The 24,411-nt window shown below is 40.1% G+C and overlaps 1 protein-coding gene across 3 annotated transcripts in view; it reads left to right on the top strand.

The window, feature by feature from the left end:
- Positions 1–20,634, top strand: part of CHN1 (chimerin 1) — a 198,990-nt gene extending 178,356 nt beyond the window's left edge. For all 3 annotated transcript variants that reach the window (XM_065927920.1, XM_065927919.1, XM_065927921.1), the window contains 5 exons: positions 7,810–7,983; positions 8,743–8,820; positions 11,645–11,782; positions 18,241–18,346; positions 19,754–20,634. In XM_065927920.1, coding sequence (XP_065783992.1) covers positions 7,810–7,983; positions 8,743–8,820; positions 11,645–11,782; positions 18,241–18,346; positions 19,754–19,925 — 668 coding nt within the window. In that variant the 3' untranslated portion in view covers positions 19,926–20,634. The remainder of the gene's footprint in view (positions 1–7,809; positions 7,984–8,742; positions 8,821–11,644; positions 11,783–18,240; positions 18,347–19,753) is intronic.
- The last annotated feature ends 3,777 nt before the right edge of the window (positions 20,635–24,411 follow it).

Here is a 24,411-nt window from a genome sequence, read left to right as displayed (position 1 = left end):
GATCTTTGAGCCATCTACTTTATTTAAAACAAAATGCAAAGAATTAATAATTTAAAGAGAGAGAGAACTATGGTATGGTGAACACTGGCTGCCCGAAAATGTCTGCTTCCTAATCACCAGAGCCTGACCATGGCACAGGTTTTGCCTTTCATGACAAAGGAGACTCTGTGACCAAGTTAAGGAATTTGAGATGGGGAAGAGTCCTGTGGATTGTCAGAATGGGCCCAATGTAATCATAATTGCAAGAGTTCCTAGAAGAGCGATGCAGTAGAGCTGATTCAGAGGAAAGATAGAAGCACAGAAGCAGGGGTCAGGAAAGAGCAAAGATGCTATACAGCTGGCTTTGAAGGGGGCCACGAGCCAATGAATGCAGGCGGCCTCTGGAAGCAGGAAAAGGCAAGATAAGAAACAGACTCTCCCCTGGAGCCTCCAAAAGGAACATAGGCTAGCTAAGGCCTTGATTTCAGTCCAGTGAAACTGATTTTGTACTTCCGACTTCTAGAACTGTTAGATGATACGCTTGTATTGTTTTAAACCACTGAGTTTATGATAATTTGTTACAGCAGCAATAGTAAACTAATACACTAGCCACTAAACATTAAAGCTGGTACTTCCAAAGAAAAATGGCTTGCTTACAACTTGTCAGAAAAGAGATGTATCTATCTGCTTTTGACAGCTTGCTTTCTTCTGGTTTCTTTTTTTCAAAATACACCAAGGCAGAAGAGAGCTTGTCAGGAACTTTTAAAGAATGTTTGGCAAAAGCAGCAATTTTGTATCCCACCACCCATTTTTTTTTTAAACATTATATAAAATGTTGGGTGGTGTTCCAGTCACCAGGCTGGCAGCCAATAGCGAGCAACCTGTCCCTTCAGGACCGAATGTTCTAGGCTTGCTCAGCCGCCCACACAGACAAGGACAGCGGAAGGAACAGCAAGGGTATGCATGGGCCTGGAGTCACTGCAGACGTGCTCTCCAAAGCCCCATAGTTGGCATTCAACATCTCCGCTGCCAGTCTCCCTTACTCTCGCCTTCTTTAAACTGAGTAAAACGACATTACAAGGGACCATCTAACTGCAGCTTGGGAGCACTGCTCCTCCTACTAAAATAGTTGTGAGCAAAGTAAGTAGCGTTCAGAAGTAAAGGGCAAAGGATCGTTGTCGTTCAGATAGAATAATATTAGACCATTTTTCCTTTATGAAATGTAAGCTTATAGGTTAAAGTAATCTATTATTATTACATAATCACTGAGATCATCAAACATCCCTCTCATTAAAAAGATCATTATTTTACCAGCATTCCTGAACTGTCTTTATTTAGCCTGCTCAGAATATTCTAAGAAGTTAAGCCGGATGATAATTGTAAATCAGACCCATCAGCTTAGTGTTTGTTATTTAGGAAAGTGACTTCATTTTTCCAGTGTATCATTGTCATTGCTGCCAACTCTCAAAAGGAAATAGCAGCAGTTTCTTCCTAATAATAAAATGTATTTATTGCTTTGTGTATAAAGCACTTAACTTCTAGGCTGGAGAAAGGGAAGTAATGTCTTTTAATTACTGCTTTGATTGTATCTAAAAAGTTACATTTGTCCTTGTAACCCAATGAGAAATTGGTCAGACTTGCTTAAGACTTTCATGTAGCTCCTTTAATACACGAAAGCGGTATTTTCATAAATATCCCCCAAAACAAAATATTCTTCTTAATTTTTTTTGGTGAAAATAAGGCCTTCTGATGCATGTTAAAAATGGGCTAGTCCCACTTTTCTGGGGTGGTGGTGGGGACAACTAAGAGACATGTTTAAAAACTATTTGCAGTTATTTAAAATGGGAACATGCATAGAAAAGAATGAATAATTACCTTTCTTTTTAAAACACACATTAATATCACCCCTTAATACTGTCAGTGGAATATAAATATCAGCTATCTATTTCAAAAATAGGTTTCTGTGCTGTTTAGATATAAAACACATTTTTTTGTAGAGAACTCAAGCCCAGAAAATCTGACAGTAACTTCAAGTTAGTAGTCTTAACAGAAATACTTCATAAGGATAGAATAAGATATGTTTTGAATTTCTCATTCCTCCTTTCTTGTGTTTATTCTATGCTTATTAACTTGAAGAATTGGGAAGGGACAATGTGGTTTAATTGTAACATAAAAGTAACCTGCCAAGCCAAGAGATGCAACAAATGAAATAATCTTTTATGGATTTTTTTTTCATTTATAGTGTAGAGCTTCCCTGGGAGAAATGGAACTATATAGGAGTTATATGACTTTAATAAATAAGTATGAAAACCAAATAAAGTCTTAATGGCAAACTGAAATATTGATATACTGCTAGTCCCTGAAGCAGCAATTTTCAGAGCACGCTCAGAGCTGGTATATTGCACTGTGAATTTAAGGGTATAAAGATGCTTTATTTTAATGACTTTGCCCTATCCTTTGGTCCTCTGAAGGACTTCATATCCAATCCTGCCAAAAATTTGGCCTTTGAAATTTCTAAAATTGAGCATAATATATTGTCCCATAGTTTAATCTTATTCAAATGGAAGAAAGAATATCAGTTTAGGAAACATTTCCATCCTCATTAAAAACTAAATCTGACCATAGTCATCACTTTATCCAGTTTTCACCCAATCACAAATAAATTAGTCATTTGCTGATGTTTAAAATGGGAGATAACTGCAAACACTCAAAGGAAAAAAAGTTAGTATCAGACCATTAGTGAAGATTGAAGGCAGGAGGAAAAGGGGATGACAGAGGATGAGATGGTTGGATGGCATCACCGACTCAATGGACATGGGTTTGGGTTGACTCCGGGAGTTGGTGATGGACAGGGAGGCCTGACATGCTGCGGTTCATGGGGTCGCAAAGAGTCGGACACAACTGAGTGACTGAAGTGAACTGAGTGCGGTTCAGATATTTTGATATTCTGTGTATACATTCAAATTTTACTGTTTCCTTTCTACTGGATTTCCATTTAGAGTTTATAGTTAGGAAAGAATGTGACAAAATAAGATATAATGGGTAAGTTTTATCACTGCTTTTTAAACATCCTTGCCAGATCATGTATCGATACCTATATAACAGTAAATATATATACAGCCTTATATATACAGCCGTGTCTTTTAAACTTAAGTATATACAACAAATAATAGAAACAACACACATTATTGAATAAGAGGTTGAAAACAGCAGATTCATCTTTAGCTCTGAAAATAATAACTCTGCATACATGGTGTACTGCTAGGGAAAAGTGATATATATCACTGAGTGGGAAGACCACAGGCTAGGAATTAAGAAGCCAAGGTTAAAGTCTCCTTTCTGCCACTTTTTGGCCGAGTAACTTTCGAACAAATGCTTCAGCCTCTCTGCGCCTCACTGTCTTTGTGAAATGAAGACGGTGGGGTAGGTTATTAATGCCAGCCCTATCCAGCTGGTTCTGTGACTTCTGTACACACACTTAAAGCATTAAAGTGTCTTAAAGTAACTTAAAGTACCTCAGCATTATTTTTAGATAATGAAGCTCTGCCGACTTTTATACTTCTAAAATACTATATGAGAGTTTTTCCAGTGCTAGAGGAGATGAATAAATAGTCTTTGTTTTATTCTTCACAATGATGGTAACAAAAGATCCTGGACAGAATATGTATGTCAACTATCAAAAGACTGTGAAAGTTTGGTATAAGAAGGAAGGCTGGGACTTCCTTGGTTATCCAGTGGTTAAGACTTCCTGCCTTCTTAGGCAGAGGGTACAGGTTTGATCCTTGGTCAGGAAGCTAAGTTACCATGTGCCTCGGGGTCATAAGACCAAAGCACAAAAAACAGAAGCAAGATTGTAACAAACCAATAAAAGTCTTTAAAATATGGTCCACATTTTTTAAATAAAAGGTGGGGGCTAAGGAACTCAGAAGTCAGTTGCCTGGTGGTATTTTGGAGTTGTTTTTTTTAACTCCTGTGTATCTCAGCCTGAGCACTAGAGACGCCCACAAGTCATAAATGCCAGCAGACACAAAAAATAATCCCGAGAGAACCGGCTCTTCCTAGGCAAAGTCCTGGGGAAAGGGCAGCTGAGCCAGACAGAAACCTTTTAGTGCATCTGCATTCTCCAGGTGGGCACCATGACAAGGCCACACTGCTCCCCCGCCCCCGTGGATGCTGCAGCAGAAGCCTGTGGGTAGGTCCCTGTTTTCCACCCCACTCTGCAGTCACAGGGTTGTACTTCTCTCCTGTGAGTCTGTGAGTGGAGCCCTGTCTTCCCCCACCATTCTGCAGGAAGAAAGTGGTACCCTTTCTTGGCTGAGCCTATGGGTGGAATGAACCCTGACTTTTATCCTCACCCTCTAGTAGAAGGAGCACCCATTCAGCCTAAATCTATGGGCAGAGCCCTGTCTCCACCCCTGACCTGCAGTAATGAGGCAGCTGAGACCATGATCAGAACTCTGTCTTTTGTGCCCACCCCGCAGTCCCATGCAGCACAGTACTCCTCCCCAACCAGGCATGGAGGCAAACCAAGACTTCATCTCCGCCCTGCAGTAATGTCTAGGACCTCTTCCCTGCCCAGAATGTGGGGTAGAGTCTTGCCATTTGAATTACATACAAGTGTGGTGAGCACTGCAAAAGCATTACAAAGGCTTTGTAAACTAGGTTGACATTTGAAACACAGCCTATATAGTGTCCCAGGATATGCATTCTAAATCTAAACAGCTTAACTACCTGCTAAAGTTGAAGATTTCAATAGGGACCACACGGTCTTATAACACTCAAAATATCCAGGATGCAGTTCAAAATTAAACTTCATTACCAGCAACCAGGAAAATCTCAACTCAGATGAAAGAAGATAATCAATAGTCACCAATATTGAGGTGATACAGATGTTGGAATTATCTGATAAGGAAAACAGCTTTCATAAAAAATGTTCCAAGAAACAATTAGAAAGACTCTTGAAACAAATGAAAAATAGGAAATATCAGAAGGAAATAAAGATATAAGAAAGAATTAAGTGGATGTTTTAGAACTGAGCAACTTATGAACAAAATACCCACAGGATGGGCTCAGTAGTATTGATAGATTGGATATGCCAGAGGCAGGAATCCATGAACCTGAAATAGATCAGTAGAAATTATCCAACTCAAAAGAGAGGGGAAAATAGATTTTAAAAAGTGAATTGAGCCTCAAAGACCTGTAGGACAGTAACAAAAGATTTAACATCTGTGTTGTTGGAATCCCGGGAGAGGATAAGTGGGAGGGGTAAAAATATTTGAGAAATCAGTGGCTGAAACTCCCCAAATTTGGTAAAGCAGTCAGAGAAAAATGATGTACCTGCTTGGAGGTACTTTTCTATAAATGAAATGTACTAAGAACTGTGTAGATGAGGAAGCAGCTATAACCCCAGCATCCAAGTCCTTTTCAGGACCTGGCACTCACATCTGACAAACAGAATTGGCCTAGAGGTCAGCTCAGCTCCTGACCCTAAGCTGATCATGACAGTGCCATTCAAGGAACCCTGGGGCACTCCTTAGGAAAGGCTCCTCAGTGTTACTTCCTTCTTCTGAATAACAACAGAGTCATGGTACAGCCTCACATTAACATAATAATAGAAGCTAATGATAGATCCAATATTAATGGGTAAATATTATTATTCCCATTCTATATAAGTCACAGAAAATCTTAAGTAACTCACTCAAAAGCACAGAATTAATAGATCTAGCTCTAAATTATAGAAGCTGTCCAAAACATTAAAATGTTCAGGGAAAATGAGGTCTTTTAAGTGGACATTTTACCACCGATTTGCCTTATGATTGAATCAGAAATCTTATTTATATCTAATATGAAATAAAGAGAAATTTAGGGTTTGGGTCCTGGTCTCATTTGGATATTATTTGACTATGTAGAACAGTGTTGGGTCATTTCTTCAGATGGCGCACTAGAGCGCCTGTGCCTGGCAGCCTTTACGTGCTCAAAGCAGCAGCTGCTGTTCTTTAGTGGTGGTAATGTTTGGACACTGTCAGCACTGCCGTGCCATCTCCCGTGCTGTTCACTTACAGACACACACCTGCAAAGACCCAACTTCCCTCTACACCAAGCCTGTCTTTTCACTTGGGAGATGCTCAGAACATAGGACTTCCTCCCTATGAGTCACCACAAGTTTTAAGTTCTTTTGTCAGGTTGGCCAAAAAATGTCTACATATTTGATGAAATAACAATTGCATTTTTAAGCCATGGCTAATTTTCCTTGTCTCTGTTAACTGTTACTATCATATATAACTCAATTGCAACTTTACCAAAGGTCATAATGATGATTATCGTCAGTATTTGTCTAACATTTTACAATATGCAAATCACCTTGACTACATTGGCTCCTTAATCCTTGTAACAATTCTGTGAGGTGAATGTTATGCTCCCCTTTCTGCCCAAACAGTACGCAAAGCTGAAGCTTACCCAAGGACCACAGACAGTGGTAATGGCATTGTATGATTTTCAAATCCATTGTGTGCTAAGTCGCTTCAATCGTGTCCAACTCTTTGTGACCCCATGGATTGCAGCTTGCCAGGCTCCTCAGTTCGTGGGATTCTCCAGGCAACAATACTGAAGTGGGTTGCCATGCCCTCCTTCAGGGGATCTTACTGCCCCAGAGATCAAACCTGCATCTCTTGAATCTCCTGAATTGGCAGGAGGGTTCTTTACCACTACCACCACCTGGGAAGCCCCTAATCCATTAAGACTTGGCTATAAACTGTGTGTACCCCACTTGGATTGGATTTACAAGAGGTCAGTGTCAAGTTTTCATGAGCTTAAAAATAAACGGGTAACATTTACCAAAAAACCAGAAAGATAAAATTGAGTTAAATTATTCAGGTACAGTCCGTGTTTCCTAAGTCTAATTTAGAAAAATATTTGTGTTTCTGTCTGCTTCTTCTAAAATGCCATTGTGCTCTTCTTCTTGAAAATAAAATGTCTCAAAATGTTAACTGGAAAATACTTGGGCTCTGGCATTTTAGAATTTATAACCCAATAAAATGACAAAGCAAAGGAACAACTTCAGTAGAGGCAGTATGGTAGGTGTTAAAATCGTGGACTCTACAATCTTTGTAGGCTTGAATCTTGGCTCCACAATGTACTAAATGCTGTAGATAAGTTAGTTAACACCCGTGTGCTTGGTTTCATCACATTTATAAAAGAGAAGAATAATAGCACCTGTTTTATAGAAATCTGTGAGCTTAAATGAAATAATGTAAAGCACTTGAAATAGTGTGCTTGGCATTAGTAAGCTGTTGATGATAGCAGTAACAAATAATAACTATAGCTATTTTTAGCTATCTAGATGTATTCTATATCATTATCATATGCATACATTTAAAGAGCTATGAGTATATATAAGTATGATCAGCATCATTTTAAGAGGGCCCTTGGATACTCTACTTTTAGGGGTTCAATTCCACTTCCTCAGATTTGTTAAAATGCAGCTATATCCCACATTGAATATAATTTTTATATAACTTTAAAGAAATGGATAAATTTTTAATTGGCATAATGTTACATTTTATAGACATTTAATTGAACACTTATTAACTTTGGTCTGGGTATTCTCTTGAGATCATACAGTGAGTAAATGATGGAATATGAGCTGGAATTCTAGTCTTCTAACTTAAAATCAAAATTTTCCAAAAGAGAGAATGAGAAGAATGTTCCCCTCACTCTGCTGGCTGAAAGCTAGTCTTTAAACCTAATTCAGGTTGAGGTGTCTTGCCAAAATAAACAGAACACTCAAAATTCTGAAAATAATAATGAATTTTTCCTTTTTAAATTCTTTAGATTGTGGTTTGAATGTTCATAAGCAGTGTTCCAAGATGGTCCCAAATGACTGTAAGCCAGACTTGAAACATGTCAAGAAGGTGTACAGTTGTGACCTGACGACACTTGTGAAAGCCCACATCACTAAGCGGCCCATGGTGGTGGACATGTGCATCAGGGAGATTGAATCTCGAGGTGAGGCGTTTCCAGCGGGGCTCAGGACATTCATAATTCCCTGCACAGCCAGGCTTTCTTCTGCATGTTTAGGGGGAATGATTTCAGATAACAATCTGACAGTCTGAAAGCAGTTAACAAGTAATTAACCAACATGATTTCAAGGTACACTTAACCAGTTATAAGAAATAGTATGCTTAAAAATATATTTATGGATGATGCTTCCAGTCTGTAAAACTTGATTATGTAGATAATACCAGTTCTTTTTTCAGTTTTTATACTTTTCTTAGGTCCAAAAAGCAAAGAAATAAAAAAAGAAAAAAAAAAAAAAAGCAAAGAAATAAATGCTCTGTTTAAAACTATCCTAGGCCAAACAACCAAAACCCAGAATTAGTCTCTGATACTTTGGAAATAATTGCTACGGGCCTATTAATATAGCTTATCTCAGTCTTCTCATGTAAAAGAATTTATGGTATAGTAGCAGTGATGAAATTATTTCCCTTAACACTTAAGGCATTTGATCTAGTTAGACAAAATGATGAGCCAAATTACAGATATTCAGGTGACAGTAGGTCAGAATTAAAGAACTGTGAGTAAAACTATTTTATCTTAGGAGCAAAGTATGAAGAGGTTTCTAAACATACATATTTCTAAACGTACCTATTTCATCATTCTTCCTGACACATTACTTCCCAGCCTGAAGTATGAGAAGAAGTTAAAATCTGAGGAAAGGACATTACCCCAAAGAGACTAATTAGCTCCCCTGCTTTATTTTTTCAGGTCTTAATTCTGAAGGACTGTATCGAGTCTCGGGATTTAGTGACCTAATTGAAGATGTCAAGATGGCTTTTGACAGAGGTGTGTTTTCCAGCAAGTTCATTAACTTAGGACAATAATACTCTACCCAAAGAGACACAATTTCTTATTTTATTCTTTCCATTGTTTTTTTTAAATCACTAATTATTATTATGCCAAATAATATGACTTAGCTTATAATTTTTATAATTTCTGTATTAGTTGTAAGTATTAAACTATTAAATTTCAGGATGAGAAGGAAGTATAAAATTTAACTATATTACCAATATTTGAGTCTCCAAGGCTGGTCCATGTTCACCAAAATATATACAGAGCAATTAAATTTACCAGAAACCGTGGTGAAAACAGTGGAGGTGGATGGGAGAGGAAGGGATCTAAGGCATTACAGAGCTCAGATTTCCAGACCAAGTTAGGTCTGTTGTGGCCGACCTAACTCTGCCTGCTTGCATGCCTCCCCAGCATCTTGTCATCCAAGTTCAAGCTCATTAATTTTTATATAAGAAATTTAGGGTTTTGACCACATGTGCTAATTAGCTTACTTCCTGAAAGCTTTACTTCTGAGTTGATATGATCTATTTGGTAAAAAGGAGAAGCTTTGTGAATTTTCCTGTAAGTTGGCATGCATGCTTAGCACTTCCCAGCTAATTGACTGTTGGAATGGTATTACATGGTCAAAGTAGTCTTTTCTCCTACATTGTTATGCTGAAATATTGTGTTAAATCTCCAATATCACAAAACTGCCAAAATATGTGGATTTGAAAGACCAACCAGAAAAAAGAAAATTCAAGCTCATGTGTTGGGGCAAGAATCTGAGAGGACCTGAAGACCTTCTGGCCTCAGACCCCTCTGTGGGAGGAGGGGCCCAGCCAAAGAAAAGCTCAGTGCAGCTTATTTTCTTTTAACATTTAAATTAAGGTTTTGTTCCCATGGTTCTCCGATTTGTCTTTGTTTTGAGCACTGGAATAAGTGGTAGCAAAGAGCTGTAAGCTTGAATATAGGAAGTAAAAAGAACAGGAGTTGTGATCGTGAACAGACCCTTTTCTTTGCAAGTACACACTTCTGGTTCCATCACACTCCTCTCCCATCACAGACCTCTAACAGCCAACAGAAGCAGAAGACCAAAAAATGAGATATTATCATCAACACAGTAAGAGCAAATCTAGGTCAGCCCACATATTTGACAAGGTTGAAGAAGACGAGGTGAAGAAATGGCATCGGGAACAACCCTGAATCTACACAAGATTGAATGTTAAGAGGCATTTCTTTTTCTCTGGAAGGTAGCAACTAATCAAGTCCATTCCCAGCCACTGGCCGTGGGAGATCTGCCATATAACCCCTCCTTTCTTGCTCCTGGCCACAGTTTCCTCGGTTAACATCTCTCATTCATATGATACAGTCTGTTACAATTGTGAGCCAACATTGATGTCAGTACATTATTACTGACCAAAGTCAGTAGTTTACGTTAAAGTTCATCTTTATGTTGTACAGTTCTGTGGTTTTGGGCAAATGCGTAACGTCACATATCCACCATTACAGTGCCATCCAGAACTTTCACTACTGTACCAATCCTTGCACTCCACCTGTTCTACTTCCCCTTCCTCCGCTAAATGCCGCTGATCTTCTTACTGACTCCATAGCTTTGCCTTTTCCAGATTGTCAAATAGTTGGAATCATACAGTATGTAACTTTTCCAGACTGGCCTCCATTACTTGGCAATGTGCATTCAAAGTTCCTCCGTGTCTTTCATGGTTTGAGAGCTCATTTATTTTTATCACTGAGTAATATTGTTTTCGTCTGGGTATACCACAGTTTATCGGTTCACTTATTGAAAGCCACCTTGGTTGCTTCCATGTTTTTGGCAATTGCAAATACAGCTGCTAGAAACATTTGTGTGCAGGTTTTTGTGTGGACAAAAGTTTTCAGTTTCTTTGGGTAAATACTAAGGAGTATGATTGCTGGTTATATGGTAAGTGTTTGTTTAGCTTTGCAAGCACCTGCCTGTTTTCTGAAGTGGCAGCTCCTCTTTGTATTTCTGCTAGCGACCAGAGAGAGTTCCTGGGGCTCTACATCCTTGCCAGCATTTGGTGGTGTCGGTGTTCCGGTTCTAGCCATTCTAATAGCTCTGTAGGAAGAGGCTGCTTTTTCATCCTTAGAAATCTTTCATAAGCCAAGTGGAATAAAATAAATTAGTATAAGATCTAGCTCAGAGTAGAAATTAAATCTTTAGTAGATGAAAACTGAGCTGTTTTAACAAAGTACTAAGTGCAGGGGAGGGCAGAAGGGGTTACCATGAAGGAAGGCCAGCTTTCCTTAAGAGTGTTAAGGCCCAGCAAGTCTAAAATATTCCTGTGTTTTATAATTTCTTCTGTTGTTATCGCAATACTCTAGAGTTTTGTTTTGCTTTTTCCCTTCTCACTAACTCTCCTACCCCCAGGGCTCAGGCAAGATCGAACATTATGTATGGGAACCCAGGGTGAATCAAAGGTGGCCTTTTGTGCTGGGTCTTTTGTAAGTTGGGAGGATCTCAGTTGTTATTTTTCACATTCTCTATGTTTATTTTAAAAAGAAAGAAAAAGTTACCCCACAGTATTCCTCTAGGAATTCTCATGAAATTTTAAAATATTTGTGTTAACCTCAGTCATCTCCTACTGTCCCCCTCTGTCATAAATCGTTGAAGAATAAATAACTTTACAATAAAAAATTCAGGTTGTGTTCCACAGAAAACATATAAATATATCAGCACAGTGAATTTGATGTTTAAAATTGAAGTGTTGTGAATCTTTAAAAACAGTGTACAAAAATGTTATTTGTTAAAAGTGCTATGAATCCAGATATTTACTTTTGTTTCTTTTAACACCCTTCAAAGATGGTGAGAAAGCAGATATTTCTGTGAACATGTATGAAGATATCAACATTATCACTGGTGCACTGAAACTGTACTTCAGGGATTTACCAATTCCACTCATCACATATGACGCCTACCCTAAGTTTATAGAGTCCGCCAGTAAGTATGAAGGCATGCACTTGTAACCTGACAAATCGTCTCTCCTAGGTAATCACATCTCCTGTTTTTTTCTGCTGAGTATCTTGAATGCATTTTATGAAATATTTCTCCCTGGCCTCTCTCCATGGCTAATGTACTCACAAGAATTTTGAACTCTTCTCTAACATAGGTTATTTATGACTTCTACCATCAGAAGCATCTATGTAATGTGTAACCTTTACTTTCCAAAGTAAGGCTTACACCAGTTCTCCTAGACATGAACAGTACTTTTGTAAAGTAAAGTAAAAACAATTAGAAAAACAAAATTGAAAAAAATACCAACTATCTGTTGTTAGATTCAGCAAACACAAAGATTACTCTGTCAGACTGCTATAAAATATATAAATTCTTACTTTCAGTTTCTGTCCTTATCCTGTGACATGCCAGTAACAGTTTGCAGACTGCCTCAGGTTCATAGATTATACTTTAAGAAGCCCTGTTTTAGATCAAATGTTAAGAAATAAAAGTTTTAAAAAGTTAAAAAATAAGCTCTAGTTAAGATGAAAATGAGAAAAAGCAAAGGCTCATTTGCCAACTTTTATTTATGGTGCAAAAATCATACCTGTAGTTCACACTTTTTTTTTTTAAAGAAAGGAATTCTTAACAGATTTTAAGTGTTGGCATTACCTTTTTTTTTTCTTTTTTCTAAAAAGATAGGCTATTTCTGTCGTTTGCTTCTCTCTCTTAAAAACCATATGTTGTCTTGATCTTTAAATAATAACATCACTTCCTCAGTAACACTGATTTGCTTTTTGATTTTGGAATTTCGTGAAGTACAAACTTTCTTTGTTCTAATTTTCAGTTTCCCTTCAGAGCTTGTGTTGAGAATTTTTGTGGTTAGTTCCATGGAGCCCCGATTCCTCGCGGGTCAGTTCAAGCTCTCATGTAGAGAACAGCTGTGAGAATTGCATTGATTTTTTACAAGCATTCATATTAGAAGCCACAAGACTCTGTCTCTTCCATGGGAATTCAGGATGGGTTCAGGGCAGATCATGAAAATTGTGTGAAGGAGCTTACGGGTTCTTGTTTGGTGGGGCACAGATTTCCTCCCAGAGAGAGAAATCACGTAACCACTAGTCTGGAAAGCACTCGACACACACCTGTACCATGAAGGGCTGCTCGGACCCTGGTTTACCCCAGCCCCCAGGACAGCATGGGGGCTCCACTGGACGGCATTTCTGCCCCCATGTGGCTTGGGAGTAAAATTGAAATGTGACTAGCCCGTGGGCATCCAGTTAGCAAAGGACAGAGCCAGGATTCAGCCAGTTCTGAAGGCTGCATAACCCCTTTGTCTACTTAGAAGAAAAATCTAAGCTCTCCTTACGGATTTTAAGGCCTTTCACCCCTCACTCCCAAATTACCTCCCTGCCTTTCCCCATACCCACCCAAGCTGCTGAGGACAATCTCCCCTCTTTATTATTCTTCCAAAGCATGTGTCACCGTGCTTGGGTTTGTGTCTGAATCAGCCCTCCTATTCAGCGAAGTCAGCAAGCTCCCTTATGTCACGCCTCAGAGAGCTCTTGAAAGCATATCAGAAGAAACTTCCCTTAATCAAGGTAGAAATTCCCTTTCCCTCTAATACAATGTGTGACACCAGAAACCCTGGCGCATAATGTTTATGCACAATATACATGTTTACTGTACATGTTTGATACTGCTATCAAAAAGTTTGTGGAACAATGTGTCCTTGTAACATGTCTTTCCTGGTAGTAGAAGCAGTTTCATTCTTCAGACTCAAAGAGACAGCCTTTCTCTTTCTGTATTGATAGATAAGGAAAATGAGAGAAGCTAAGATTTATATAACATATTCAGTGCCAGAAATGTGCTGGGCACTTTACACCCATGATGCTGTTTTAGAAGAAATGAGATGTTATAGGTATAATTGTCCATGGTCACATGGCAAGAGGGGGTGGCCCACCCTGGCTTTCAAATTCACATCTGTCTAACATCAAAGCCCTGGCCCTCTCCCCTCTGCATGCTGTGTCTTCCCTCATGGAACAGGGAACAGAAGGATTAAAAGGAGGAGGAAGACAAGAGGGAAGGGGTGGAACCCCTTTCAAACAGAGCACAGAGCTAACTCACCCTTCGCGATGAGCTTTTTGTATCTCAGCCATTGAAACAACCGGGGACCATGTTCTTCAGGTCTCCGGTATCTCTGGCATTTACTAGAAGCCCTTGCCAATAGCAACCACAACAGCAAAGTCAGAGTTCTCATTAAAGCTTTCCCCTGCAAAAGCTGTTTGAACGCTGCTCTGGCAGCCTTCCCTGGAGAAGCTGCTGGTTAAAAGCTGGAAGGGAGTGGTTGCAGAAAATGAGAAAAGGATTCAAGGGGGGAGAAGGCCAGGGCATCCCAACCAAACGCTTGAAGAGCTTCATAACCCTTAATTCATAATCCCCTGGAAACTCTCTTATGAACCAACTTGAAGCCTTGGTCTCCCCAGTGAAGAAATCAGTGCCCTACAAAACAGAGGCCATGCTCAGTGACCCAGCATGCATCACAGTGAGAAGAACACTACCACAGCTGAGCTCTGGGTCGGGCTGAATAGAGAAACCATCTTCTGGCCAAGGAGTCTAACAGCCCTTCCCAGAAGATCTCAGAAAAGTTACATGACTCAATTAGTATGTAACTGTGAGTGAGTCAGATAAACTCAGAGAGAAAACCCAGGGTTCTTTGTCCTCAGAGATTTAAAATGTGCTGAAGAGAAGTCTGGAAAGAGAGTTTGCTGAGTTTCCCCATCAGCTGTGTCACTGATTCACCCCTTTGGCTTGCTTAAGTTTTATTCTTCTCGGATTTGAATTTCTCTGAAGAATCAGACAGTACTTTCATTCAGAGAGCTTGTAACTAGGCCTGATACATGTGCAGAGTGCTCACTTCCTGCCCCCACAGTGTCCATACCCACATCCCCAGATCCTCCAGACTTTTCCAGGACCTCTCAGCTGCAGGCCACCTCTCTCCCTTAGAGTCCCCTCACACACAGATGGGCCTCGTTCCCAGCCTCATTCCTTCCTGCCAAGGTGATAGTTACATCTGGTCTTCCCTGCTAGACGGTCACTCCCTCAGGTGCAGGGGTCCTCTCCTGTTTGTATTACCGCAGTGCCCAGTTACATAATGGTTTAGTTGCTAAGTCATATCCGACTCCTGTGACCCTATGGACTGTGGCCCACCCGGCTCCTCTGTCCATGAAATTTTCCAGGCAAAAAGAATACTGGAGTGGGTTGGTTGCCGTTTCCTTCTCCAGGGGATCTTCCTGACCCAGGGATGAAACTCGAATCTCCTGCATTGCAAGCGATCTCCTCCATTGCAGGCAGATTCTTTACCAACTGAGCTACCAGGAGAACCCAAAATAATAATGTTCAAAAACACTTGTTGAATGAGTAAACATAATTTTATACTCAGAACCATAGTATCTTAGCATTTTTGGATAATCTAAGGGGTCATGTAACTGGACTTCTTTCTCCAACACATTCTTTTTTGTTGTTGTTGTTGTTGTTTGGGGTTTGTTTTTTTCAGCTTTTTATTTTGTATTGAGGTATAGCCAGTCATCAGTGTTGTGATTATTCCAGATGAACAGCAAAGGGACTTAGCCATACATATATGTACATACATATTACATATACATGTATCCATTCTCCCCCAAACTCCCCTCCCGTCTCGGTTGCCTCATGATACTGAGGAGAATTCCATGTGCTATAGAGTAGGTCCTTGTTGGCTATCCATTTTAAAATACAGCAGTGCCAACACCTTCTTTTTTAAACACCCTGTAACTATAGGAACGACTTCCCTGGTGGCTTAGTGGTAAAGAATCCGCCTGCCAAGCAGGAGACAATTAAACAACAACAACAAACTAAGATCACTGCTTCTCCAGGCAGCCCATCCACTGGTAGACAGACGTCCACTGACAGAGGCGCCGGGAATCTGCCTGCTTTTAACTCCTCGCGGTGGTCCCAGTGTCCCCCTCTCACATGCAAGTCTTTCATGTACTTCAACAGCTGATGGTGACCTTCCATCTCTGAGTACATTCTGCTGTATCTGTCTCACTCTTAAATTATGCTGTGGTTTTCTTGAGGCTAAAGGTTTGCAGTCTCTGAAAAATTTATCATGGGTAGGACTTTTCTAAGTGAGGAAAAAAGAGAAATTAATTCTAGAGAAGAATCTTGGTCAATTTAATATCAGTATATTCAACTGCATTTTGTCCTTAGTTCCCAAATTTATATTTCCGGTCTGGTCCTCTCCCTAAACCCCAGATCAGTCCATAGTCAGCAAGTTCACTTAGATATCTGAAAGACATCTCAAAAGCAACTCCCATCTTTCCCCCAAACCTCATCCACCTATGATCTTCCCCATCTCAGTTAATTGAGGCTCCACCCTACCAGTTGCCTAAGCCCAAATTTTGGCCCATTCTTGATTCTTCTCTTTTTCATACACCCCTCATCAGAAAATCCTCTGGACACTGCCCTCAAAATGTGCCCAGAATCCAACAACTTCTTATCACCTTCACTGCACCACCTGGTCATTCCTCACCTGGGTGTGTGTAATTATGACCAGAGCCATCTGTCCGGTTTTACTCTTGCCCTTCCATAGCCTGTTCCCTACATGGCAGCCAGAGGAGTGATGTGAAAAATGTTGTCAGATCATGACCCTCCCTCGTGTAGAACCTTCCCATTTCTCTCTGTAAATGCTGTGCTCCTAAACCAGCCACAGCCCATGCCGTGATGAAGCGCCTCTTACCTCTCTGACCTCACCCCCTTCTCCTCCCCTCCTTGCTTGGGCTCCTGCAGCCACACTTGGTTCCTCGCTTAACTCAGACATTACAGGCACACTGTCCCCTCAGGCCCTTCGCACGGCTGTTTCTTTGCAAGGCTTCTCTCTGCACGGAACCACCTTCACCCGGATCTCCATGGAGTTCATTCCCTCGCTCCCTCTTAAGTCTGTGCTCAAGACCTTTTTCTCATTAAGGCCTATCCTGACCATCCCATAATACTGCACCCTCTCAGCCCTCTCAGTGTTTCTTATCCTGCTGATTTTTTCCACAGGAATCATTCTGATCTAGTAAAACCTCTTTAGATAGGCTGTTCATTGTTTATCAGCTGTTGCCTCCAGTAGAAAGTAAGCTGTCTGTGAACAGGAAATTTTGCTTGTTTGCTAGGCCACCAACACTGTCCTTAATTTCATACTATCTCGGGATTCTCCTTATAAAGATTAGCTGTAGCAGTTAAAAGGAAACTGTTACTCTTTTTTTCAATTTCCAGAATACTGTAGTTTCTAATTAATTAGTGCAATCATAAAAACTATAGCCAAGTAAAAACTAAGTAGTAGTTTTCAATAGTAAATGGAATTTTCTTCTCTTAGTTCTAGAAATTAAATGATTGAAATTCAGTATCTGAGATGTTACGGCTGTTAATGAATTGGCACTTTGAACCTTGAAGTCCCAAGGTTCAAAGGCTATGCATTATTTATTATAGCAAAAGGCAAACAACTCATCCTTTATTGCTGAGAAATGAACCAAGAACTCTGAGGAAACTTTCAGCAGAAACTGTAAAATGGCTAAAGTTTCTTTGAATTAAAAAACTTCAGTCAGTGTTCACATTCTAAAATTTACCACATCTGCTCTGCCAATCCTAGGAACATTTCACATTGATCTTATATTAGTTTTTACCTGACTCTAGTACACTGCCATTGAATTAGTTTTATAAATTAGAAAGAACAGGATTCTTGGGCTTGTGTCTTAAATGTTATATTCTGGTTAGATGTGGACTTCCAGCATTTTAAGGATGCTAGCCAACATTTAAAGGCAGTTGCCCTGACACCCAACATTTAAAGGTGCCCCATCTTCCTCATGTTTGGGTTGAAGCAGGAATGTGCCATGGTTCTCTTTTTGAGAACACAAAATTCCAAAGAAATCTATTGTTTCTGAATATGGAAGTAACTGATGGATTAAATGCACTCTGTGACCTGAAAGGAATGTGACTTTTTGGCCAACAAAGAACTAAAATATCTAAATGAAGATGCTGAAAGGAGATTTTCAAAATATTTTGAACAGCGCAGCATGGCTTCAGTATGTCTATAGTGTTCGAAGGTGACCTCGTTTGCTTTTATGTTTTTATCCTTGCATACATGTGTCTGAGTTTTTTAAAGTTATATCCTATACATCCAGTATCCAATTTTCATAGTTAACAGACCCCAGGACCCTCAAGTGAAAACACTGGGTGGCCTCCCCAGAAGTCCAAGGAAATGGACTTGCCACATGGACACTAAACTTTTGGAAGTCTGAGACTTGAACCTTAAAAATTATTTTCCGAAGCCATGGGCAGTGACCTTGTCAGCTTCAGAAGATCACCACAAGAATAGAATTAAATGAGCCATTTGTACCAGTTGTCTGTTAAAGGTTCTCTCCTTGGTATTCATCTTGCTGTTACAGAAATCATGGATCCTGATGAGCAATTAGAAACCCTTCACGAAGCACTGAAACTGCTGCCGCCTGCTCATTGCGAAACCCTCCGGTACCTCATGGCGCATCTGAAGAGGCAAGTTTCTAACTTGGAATATACTTGTTCCACATCCAGATGTTAAGAATCAAATGAAAACAAAGGTGAAAGAGAGGTCAGGTGATCTGTCAAAGAATGAATAAATGCCTAGCTGTCTTGTCTCCTGGTGTGAAATCACACAAGTTGAGAAGGAATGCTAAAAATATTCTGTACTATAAAACGGTATGCAGACTTGATTCTTTCATAAATGGATTTTCAGTTCCAGTATATGTTTGCAGACATGTTAGAAATACCAATATACTGCCAAGGACATGCATTAATTTTTGTGGAAAGGGAAAAGGTTGCAGCTATATAAAGACACTAGCATTAATATAATAAAGCAAGAAAGAAGCAACTTGCAAGAAAGCTCACTTTTCTTATGTCTTGCTCCAAAATAGGCACTTCAGACTTACTATTTTAGATTTTTGAATTAATGTTGCCAACACTGAAACCTGCTGTAAAAAGTGATGGAGTAAAGAAAGGGGTAAAGAGAGGAATGGAAAATAAAATATTTCAATTACTTCTGATTTAATGTTTTAAAGTGATGGATGGTGAGGTAGCTTTATTTCCCGGCTCAGTCACCCTCCATCTCTCCCAGTTGAAGCAAAGTTTCCAAAATTATATGACCAAATTTTAGTGGTTTTAGGGTTCCCAGATGTAAGACCAATCAGAAGCAAACAAAAAAGCTCAGTAGAACTTGACATGTACTTTGTATGCCTTTAGGTCCAGCTTACCCAAAAGTGAATATTTAGCTCATGGTGCTTTCAAACACTTTACATGTTCTCCATCCTTAGAAGCACCATAAGTTAAAACTTTTAATATGCTTATAACTTCACTTATAAATTCAAGTTTGCTGCATATGTGTGTGCAGTTAAGAACGCCACACTAAAACAAAGGAATAACTCTCAAATTATAGTCTCTGTGCCTTTGCTGAAGCAATAAAAATCATAAAAATACTTAACACTCCCTGATGAGGTTGCTTACCCTGAGCCGTTTTCTGTTAATATCACTGCCACTCTCCCCCTAGATACTCAGTATAACTATTCAGCTTGCAAAAACACTCTATAGGAAACAAGATCTCGCCAAAGTGGAGGGAGATGTGATGGAGTAATCAAGATGACCCAGCCCCTTCCCTCGGCTCCGGGCCATGGCAGGAGAGTCCACAAATAGAACAGAACCCGCGCAGGCCGGCACATCAGCTCTGGCTTCAGCTCCAGTGGTCACCAGAAGTTTACATTATTCCCACCATTTACTTAAGGAGAGTCAGTACTTTGAGAAATAACCTAGCAGCAGGGTTGATCAGTGGACAGAGCCCACTTTGAATCTTGTTTCTGTTTTAGCGCTCCAGCACGACAAAGACCCCCATGTCCTCCACGAAGTCATCCTCCCTTTCTTGTGTTTTTCCAGAGTCACGCTCCACGAAAAGGAGAATCTGATGAATGCGGAGAACCTTGGGATCGTCTTCGGCCCAACACTCATGAGATCTCCAGAACTGGACGCCATGGCCGCCCTGAACGACATACGGTATCAGAGACTGGTGGTGGAACTGCTCATCAAAAACGAAGACATTTTATTTTAAATTTTTAGTTTGAAGGAAAAAAGAAATGTTTTACAGATGAAGGAATGTTTTATAGTAATTTAATTGGCTCTTATAGCTGAATTATTTCTTGGTTGGAAGTTTGGGCATATAACCAGAGTAAAATGAAGGAACTTCCCATTGTTTCCATAGCACCGCTCAGCTGTCCTTGTAAAACAGTGAACACACACTTTCCAGTTCTAGTAATCCTGGGTGTTTATCATGTTCAGAGAAACTCAAGCTATTGCATGATTAGCCCCCTGTTTGGCAAGGGAACCCCATACAGAGGAGACACCAAACCTGCACCGCCCCTTCATCCTGGGTCGCCCGTGGTTGTAGCTCAGCATGTTTCGCAGAGTAAATCTGTCGTGACTTTGCTTTTGGGTCCTATGTCATTGCTTTCTGATGCTTCTATAAACATGCACACAAATGGAGAAAACAGTACCTCTGGCTGCTGCATTGCCATAGACTATAACATATGCCTACTTTTCTCAAATGCTTCATTTCTGGTTTCTCTTAGTTCTTCTCTAACATAGTACTTTCTTTCCAGCAAAAGCAAAATGTGTTTTCGGATTTGTTACTTTAGTAAATTATCTCTACCAATAAAAAAAAGTACAACGGAGCATTTTGTTAAGTTATTATTGGTTTTCAGTTGTAATTTTGTGTTTTTATCTGGCATGCATTTATTAATTTATTAAATTTGGCTTTTAGAAATAAAAAATATTGATAGCTTACTGTTTTCTCATGACTGATAGTATGTGGGAAAATGTGTTTGACCATTTATTTAATACTGAGTATTCCTTGCCACCTCTTTTGTTTACCACTGAAAGTTTTGCATTGAATGCTCCTTTAAAAAGTAATTTAAAACTGCTTAGAAATAGAATATCTACTCAGATTTATTTCTCTTCTTGCATACTCTGGCAGAAATCTAGACTGTTTTCTCAATTTTGGGGGGGAGTGGGGAGGGCAGGTAGGAGTTCATTCTAGAGCCATCACAAAAAGAAAAAGGGCTAAAACAAAAATAAAACAAAACCCCTGACTTTCTAACCACTTGGTTTGTTAGCAATGCATGATGTTGACATGCCGTTGAGCTGACACTACCTGAGATGAGTCTCAGGTAGCAACCTGACGATGGGGGACAGGTGGTCTGCACCCCACAGCACTGGGAGACCCAGGCAGCAGGCCTGATGCTGTCGCTAGACACTCACGTGCCTTTGAGCAAGTGACCTTCCAGATTCTGTTTCCTCATCTGTAAAGTGAGCGCCCTTCCAGAATTGAAGCTCTGTCCTTCTTTAAAAACTGAAAAAATAATACAAGACACATTTCCATTTTTGCCATTTCAGTCCGTAATGCTTTCAAGACTATCTCAATGATAATGGGAACTGACAGAAGTATGTTGCTTTCCATATTTTTACCCTTAGGCTATAGTAGGAAGTTGATCATATATTTTATTAATGTTTACGCTCAGCAAAGTGTAGTTACGCAGTCCTTCACAACTATCTCAACCACAGTCACCCACGAAAAATGTCACTGCACTAAGCGGCATGGGGTCCATAGATTAATAAAGTTCAGAGATTAGTTTTCTGTAACATAGATGCTTTCTTTAAAATGGAGGTCACTGCAAGGCACTAAACCCTAAGGTGATGTTTTTGACTTAGGAAACACATCGGAAAAATCCGATCATGTCTGACGGTCCCAGGGTTAGGTACATCTGAACTGCCGCTACATACTAAGGACTGAAGTTCGTGTTGTACAAAGTACAAAGGAGACTTCAGTTGTAAAGAAATATGCCTTATTAGAATATAATCACCTTTTTTTTCCCCTGAAAGTAACAGATACGGTTGACTTTAGAGCAGGCACTTTGTGGAATTAAAGGTGGATCTGGACCAGAAGCAGTGCCTGATCACAGTAAATATGAAGCAGATGTTCAGACAAAGTTGTGAGTATGTCTGCAGACAAGGTTACTGTTTCCCAGGTTTATGAACAGTGCCCTGAGCATGTTTTGAAGTAGATGTATGTGTGGTTCCTTCCCCCAGGATGTGCAGATACAAATCACAGCCACATCATCTGTGAGCACCCTTGTACCATCGGGTGACACTTCTTGAACTGAAAGAACAAATCTCAGTCACTTAGGGAGGCTCTTACTCAATAATTCATCAGAGTCTTTCATATATGTCTTTCTAAAACTACTTGGAGATGTTTTTAAAGCATGACCGTCTATAAAAAGAGGCAGCAACTTCAATCTCCATCCCGCTGGGAGAGGGAGGAGAGACAAGTGAACCTCTCCAGCATCTCCCATGGATTTGGCAGTACCGCAGATACCCTGCCCTGAGCATCAAGCCCAGTTCTCAATTTTCTATATATAGTTTTAAAGAAATTATTGAGAAATGAAAGATTTTCCTTCCTCTACATTTTTTGTTAGTTTTAAATGCCAGTTAGTTATACCAATGGGTCAGAGGAGGTAGTTCTTCACTGACTTGACATGAGAAAATGTGTCCCTAAGTGGAAGAATGGATATATATTAAGATGTTTCTGGTTATCTAATGAGCTCAACTAGAAGGCCTCTGAATAAATTAGCTTCAGGGCTCCAACACTGCTCCAAAATATTTGTTAAAATATTTTTAACAAAATATTTTAGAGTTTATAGTCCAAAGCTGATTATGTTTTATTGGTAAATCCACTTACAGAGCCAAAAGTGTTTTTTATTTAATGCACAGTGGAAAAGCAGGATATCCAAACTCTTCCCAACTATATGTTTTAGTCATCGGGAGGGTAGCTTCTTACAGAACTCTTTAAGTGTCTTTTTAACTTGACTTGCCTGTAGCAAGTCTGTATGACATTCAGTTCTGTCCCCTAGTGTTAGTGAGAGGCTTTCCTCTTAGGAATGGAAGTAACCATGTTCTCTACATACATCATTACCACACATCGCACCTCCTCTGGACACTGGGAAGCTCTGACCCCTGATTGCCGAGCGTTGTGGGGGGGTAGAGAAGGCTGAGAGGAGTATAGCACTGTCCAGGGTCAGTCAGCACCTCCAGTTTTTAGCTATCTAGTTTCCGCTTGCATTGTCTCAACAAGCAAAGCCCAGACCTGCATCCCCTGCTCCATCTGCACTGATTCCACACCTAGATCCTGCCTGCTCCCTCCCCACGGGCCATGCACTGCGCTAGCCTGCGAACAAGCTTAGCTCCAGTTCTCCAGGAATTTACCAGATCACCCTGGCCTAGGGAATCTGAATCCTGCTCTTTCCCGCCTTATTTCCTACGGGCCTCAGTGCTGGCTGCCTGGCCCTGTGGTGCGGGTGTGTTCTCTGGAAAGGCCAGCAGAGCACGGAGGCCCCGTCAGGCCATCCTCGGCCGTGGAGTCCCCAGCTCCTAACTTCCCCGCATCTCATGAGGCTCAGGGACGGTGGGCTCAGTCTCCTGCAGCCAAATGCACTTTTAGCTCATTTTGGCCAATTCCACACATAGGTGGTAGTCTTTCTGGAAAAAGAGGTGATCTCAACCTGACAGCTCAAAGTCTCACCATTTATCTAAAACAGACTGTGACAGCCCGCACATTTCCCTAATAGTAATGAAGGGGGGAAAAACCGAGGTGGTTTTCTCTAGATTTTGTACCTTCAAGGACTTAGATTATAATTAATACAGCAGATCTTATTTAAGACCAATTAGCAATTTTATTAATAAACATTGTATTAGTAACATTACAGATTCAAACATCTGTTGGTTTCCACACATTCTTCTACCTTATCCAAGTCATTGGGGCCTCTCAGCAAATACTTAAATAACTTTTAAAGTAAAATTATTTCACTAGCCCTGCGTTCCACACAGGCATCTCACGTCAACTGATATTTCAGGTATTGAAACCAAAATTCAAGACAGAGCTAAGCTAACATCAACACATAGTGTTAGGAAATCCCTGATTTATGAGATTTGTTCTCTGCTGAAGAGATAATATTTTAATATGGTCAGTAATAGCATATTTCACAATGTAAATGTTTTCTGTTATTGCTTATTCCAAGGATAGCACAAAACAACAAGAAGTATAAGCATGTCCCTGACCTAGTTTTTGGAGCTCTGAAAGTGTCAGGGGGGTTATTGTTCAGATGCAGTCATGATTAATTGTAGCAGGTAACGTCAGCATGTGAAGCTAGATAAATTTCTAGTTCTGAAACATAAATACTTAACTGCCCATGTCACTGTGGTAATACAGAACGCAGAGGAGGTAATGTTTAGAGATTAAACTGACTCACTGAAGGAAATTGGCAAGAGGGGCCTTTCAGAGGTAAAATGTTGTAAACTTGGAATATTCAAGAAAACATGAAAATCTTTTGGTTTTCATTATGTGGATCTCAGACCAGTGAGTCTCCTCTGATGTGTCTATGGGCACAGGCTGGGGCTTGTCTGTGCCAAAACTCAAGGCCCGGCCTGCTATCTGGATGCCTTCCATAGGAGTGAACATTAGCCCAGTTTTTATTCTCACCAAAGAA

The sequence above is a fragment of the Muntiacus reevesi genome, chromosome 3, assembly GCF_963930625.1.
Source record: "Muntiacus reevesi chromosome 3, mMunRee1.1, whole genome shotgun sequence".
Classification (NCBI taxonomy): Eukaryota; Metazoa; Chordata; class Mammalia; order Artiodactyla; family Cervidae; genus Muntiacus; species Muntiacus reevesi.
Note: the sequence above shows the minus strand (reverse complement) of the source record. Positions and strands in the feature narration are given on the sequence as shown.